Raw genomic sequence first — 4988 nt, forward strand, 5'->3', positions numbered from 1 at the left:
TGTTTCACGTCTCCATCTCGGAGACTGACTGACACCTCTCAGCCCACGCACAGACACACGCTTACACACACAGGTGCGGGCACGCACGCACGCTTGCCCCCGTTCACACACACACACACACACACACACACGCGAATACGTAGGCACACACATGTACATGCTTGCACGCGCGCACACACACGCGCGCACGCATACAGACACACGCACACGCGCGCGCGCGCTCAATGTACCCCGTTCCCTCCGAGCAGGATAACGAAACACAGTACTTCCCCCGACAACGCAGAGGGGACACAGCGACTCTCATCGACCTCGTCTGTATGTCCGTCTCCTCGCAACGATGGTCAGTGACAGCACGGGTCGGGGACACAGTAAAGCTCCCTCTACACTGCGCGTGTTGGGGGGGGTGGTGGGGGTTGCGGAGGGCGGGAGAGGGAGGAGGTGGGGGAGAGGCAGAGGGGGAGCGCGGGAGGAGAAAAGTGCAGAATTCAGACAAGCAACAAACAACGTTCTGCAGGACAAAAAAAACAGAATATTTTACGCCAACGATTCAGTGATTGGCAGAGAGAGAGACTGATAGGAACCGCGTTGATCAGACGGATGGAGTCTGTCGTTAGCCTCAGAGTGAGGGAACTGTGTGTGTTTCACCGTTATTTACAATCGATCGCTGGGACTCCAACACGTGGCAGTGCTCAGGCTCCTGTGTCCCACAGCTAACAGTCAGGGGGTGTCTGTGTCTGTCTGTCCACCCAGCCGTCTGTCTGTCTGTCTGTCTGTCTGCGGTCTTGCTCCCCGGGGGAAGAGACACCAGGGCAGTCAGTGTGTGTGTGTGTGTGAGGGTGTGTGCGTGAGGGTGTGTGCGTGAGGGTGTGTGCGTGAGGGTGTGTGCGTGAGGGTGTGTGCGTGAGGGTGTGTGCGTGAGGGTGTGTGCGTGAGGGTGTGTGCGTGAGGGTGTGTGCGTGAGGGTGTGAGTGAGGGTGTGCGTGAGGGTGTGTGTGTGGGTGTGTGTGTGGGTGCGTGAGGGTGTGTGTGTGGCTTGGCGTCCACTTCAGCCGCTGTGTCAGCTGCCGTCGGACAGGATCAGGGACAGGACAGGCCGGGCGTCTGTTAACAGTCGTGTCAGGTTGTATTGGCTTCTCGTTCCCTCCTACGCAGAGTGAGAGTCGCTCATCACCCTCGACCTTCACCTGGGGAGACAACGGCAACAGTGAGGGGGCGGGGGGGGGGAATGGGGGTTGTGGTTGTATGTGTCGGAGAGGTGTTTGTGTGTGTGTGTTGGGGATTATGTACAGGAGGGGTATTTGTGAGGGGGTGTATATAGAGGAGGGGTGTGTGTGTGTGTGGGGGGGTTTGTGTAAAGAGTCTGTACACTCACCTCACGAGGTGTGACTAACAGGAGTAAGTGCGGACGGAGGTTGCCTCTCCTCGTTGGCTCGCGGGCGAGTTGCCTGTCAAACACACGGGGCACACGTGAGCGGCCGACACACACGCACGCACGCACGCACACGCATGTCCTCGGGGCGGGGAGGGTGGGGTAGGGTTAGACTTACTGTCCGGCTGCACCTTGCGGAGCTGCAGGCTCTGGGAGGCGATGATGGCTGGCGTGACCCGGAAGTTCGCCGGCAGTGTCTCTGATGTGTCCGACGTCATGTCCCTCATCTCCTTCGCTCGGAATCGCTTGCGCCACGAGGGGGCGCGGCTGAAGTTCTTGGCGTCGTCCTGTCCCGGGGGTGGGGGCGAGGGTGGGGGGAGGGGGTAGGGGTGGGTGGAGGGCGCGGGGGTGGGGGTAGGGGGTAGGGGTGGGGGAATGAGGGAGGGTGTGGGGAGCAATATTGAGAGGCGTTATGTCTCCACAGCATCAACACAGCTCTTTTATACAGCGATGGAAATCTTCCCCCGATTCCCACACACACTCCCCAACACCCGCGCACATTCCCCAAAACACACACACACGCTCCCCAACACACACACACGCACTCCCCGACACACACCCACGCTCCCCGACACACACACACGTACTCCCCGACACACACACACGTACTCCCGACCACCACACGCACTCCCCGACACCACCCACACTCCCCGACACACACGCACTCCCCGACACACACCCACACTCCCCGACACACACACGCACTCCCCGACACACACACGCACTCCCCGACACACACACACGTACTCCCCGACACACACACGCACTCCCCGACACACACACACGTACTCCCTGACACACACACGCACTCCCTACCCACCGTCCCGACACACACACACGCTCCCCGACACACACACGCACTCCCCGACACACACACGCACTCCCCGACACACACACGCACTCCCCGACACACACACAGACCAAAATTAACATTTATAGCGCCTTCCACACACACAAACACCTCTCACACACATACAACCACAACCCCGTCCCTATCACACACAACCAACCAACCCCCCAAACACACTCTGACACTCTCCCTCAAACACACACACACTTTCCCTGATGAACTCACCTCCTCCTGTCGTCGATCAGTGCCGAGCAGCAGCAGACTGTTGAACTCCGTCTCCAATATCTGACGAGCCTGTCTCACACACACACACACACACACACACACACACAGATACACACACACACACACTACACACACAGATACACACACACACACACACAGATACACACACACACACAGATACACACACACACACACACAGACACATACACACACACACATACACACACACACACAGATACACACACACACACAGATACACACACACACACACAGACACACACACACACACACACACACACACACACACACAGACACATACACACACACACATACACACACACACAGATACACACACACACACAGATACACACACACACACACAGACACACACACACACACACACAGATACACACACACACACACACAGATACACACACACACACACAGATACACACACACACACACACACACACACACACAGATACACACACACACACACACACAGATACACACACACACACATACACACACACACACACATACACACACACACACAGATACACACACACACAGATACACACACACACAGATACACACACACACAGATACACACACACACAGATACACACACACAGATACACACACACACACAGATACACACACACACAGATACACACACACACACAGATACACACACACACACACACACACAGATACACACACAGACAGACATGGACACACACACACACAGACAGACACACACACAGGCAAAGGTTACACAGACCCTACAGCACGGAAAACAGCCCAACAAGTCTGTGACGTGTTTATACTCCACAAATCTCCCCTCCCTCACCCCCTCTCTCCCCCTTCTCTTCCCCTCATCACAGCTTCAGGCAGCGAACTCCACACTCTCACTGCCCTCCGGGTGAAATAGTTTGATCCTAAATTCTCTTAAATCCAAGGAAGGAGGTTCGGAGCGAGAGAGGGAGAGACTCTCATTTGTTACAGCGCCTTAATGTGTCGTCGAGGCGTCTCCAGCACTGCACAGAATACATTGTGAAGTGTAGTGACTGCACGGTTTGTGGGCAGCCAATTGCGCCCGGCAGCGTCCCCACAAACAGTCGTGGATCGAAGTGACCGAATTATTATTATTATTTTTTTTTGGAAGGGATCATTATCCCAGGAAAAGCGATGCGTCAATCGACTAACAGCTGCTGGGTAAACAAAGGCGTGCGTTTGTGTGCGCGTGCGCCTGTGTGGGGGTGTGCGCGTGTGTGTGTGGGGGGGCGCGTGTGTGGGGGCGCGCGTGTGTGGCGTGTGCGTGTGTGTGTGGGGTGTGTGTGTGTGCGTGAGGGTGTGTGTGTGGGGGTGTGTGTCCGTGGGTGGGGGTGTGTATGGGTGGGGGTGTGCGCGCGCGCGTGTGGAAACTTGCCCAACGTTTCGTCCCGCCCGGGAATCGAACCCGGGTGCCCTCGGTTGCGAGGGGAGGGCTCCGACCCCCCGCCCCACCCCACCCCCCCCCCACCCCCCGAGCTACGGCACCAGCGACCCGGCTTTTCGGCCGCCGTTCGGTCTCGTTGCCGTACCTGAGTGCTTTGCGTCGGGATCTGCAAGAGCAGCGCGATGTCGTTGTGGTCAAAGGTGTCATCGAGAGCGATGAGGGACCCGTGGACCCCACTCTCCAGGAGGTTGTTGGCGAATTCCTTCAGTCCGATGTCCTGCACCCAACTCATCATCCTCTCGTTGGTCCAGACCATCACGTCTGAGGCACAGGAATAATGTTAAGAAACGGTGACGGTACTCCTCCCCGCGCCCGACACAAGCGCCCGATCACGTCGTCGGGACGTCCCGAAGCGCTTCCCTGTAAAGCGTGGTGACTGTGCGTTTGGCGGGCCAAGACTGACCTTTGACTTCGCTGATGCTCTCTTCCCTCTTGCTCTCCAGGTCCTTCTTGTCGTAGTTCAGTCGTTTCAGGCACATGATCCCGTAGTGAAGGCTGATCCTGCAGCACACACACACACACACACACACAGGGGCCCGGGTCAGTCACAGCCCCCGAGCCCCCCACCCGTTTGGACACCGGCCCCCTCCTCTGGGACACTGCCCCGTCCTCTGGGACACAGCCCCGCCCGCGCCCCTGGTTGTGTGTGTGTGACAGAGAGAGAGTGTGTGGGTGTGTTAGTGAAAGGGTCTGTGTGTGTGGGTGTCAGTGGGGGTGTGCGCGCGCCGGTGGGTGCGTGGATGGGTGAGTGGGTGGGTGGGTGGGGGGGGGGAGTAGAACGCAGTGTAAGGGGGAAGCCAGCACCTCACATCCACCTACCGATGGAAACTGTCCACCATCTTCAGAGTTTGAAGCCCAAGGCTCCAGCACCGCTCTCTCAGGGGTCCCATTATCTGCAGGACTGATAAAACTACCTTGTCCCTGAGCATTAACCAGATGCAAGCATCTCCCGGGGAGTGATGGTTTCCTCCATCATACTGTCC

The 4988-nt window shown here is 57.5% G+C and overlaps 1 protein-coding gene across 1 annotated transcript in view; it reads right to left on the reverse strand.

Annotated features, from left to right (window-relative positions):
- Window positions 1-985: 985 nt before the first annotated feature.
- LOC103174302 (liprin-alpha-3-like) overlaps window positions 986-4988 on the reverse strand; it is a 16045-nt gene continuing 12042 nt past the window's right edge. The window contains exons 11-13 of the mRNA XM_042344936.1: window positions 1548-1716; window positions 1373-1445; window positions 986-1184 (exon numbers count right to left, since the gene is read on the reverse strand). Coding sequence (XP_042200870.1) covers window positions 1387-1445; window positions 1548-1716 — 228 coding nt within the window. The 3' untranslated portion in view covers window positions 986-1184; window positions 1373-1386. The remainder of the gene's footprint in view (window positions 1185-1372; window positions 1446-1547; window positions 1717-4988) is intronic.

The sequence above is a fragment of the Callorhinchus milii genome, unplaced genomic scaffold, assembly GCF_018977255.1.
Source record: "Callorhinchus milii isolate IMCB2004 unplaced genomic scaffold, IMCB_Cmil_1.0 Scaffold31, whole genome shotgun sequence".
Lineage (NCBI taxonomy): Eukaryota > Metazoa > Chordata > Chondrichthyes > Chimaeriformes > Callorhinchidae > Callorhinchus > Callorhinchus milii.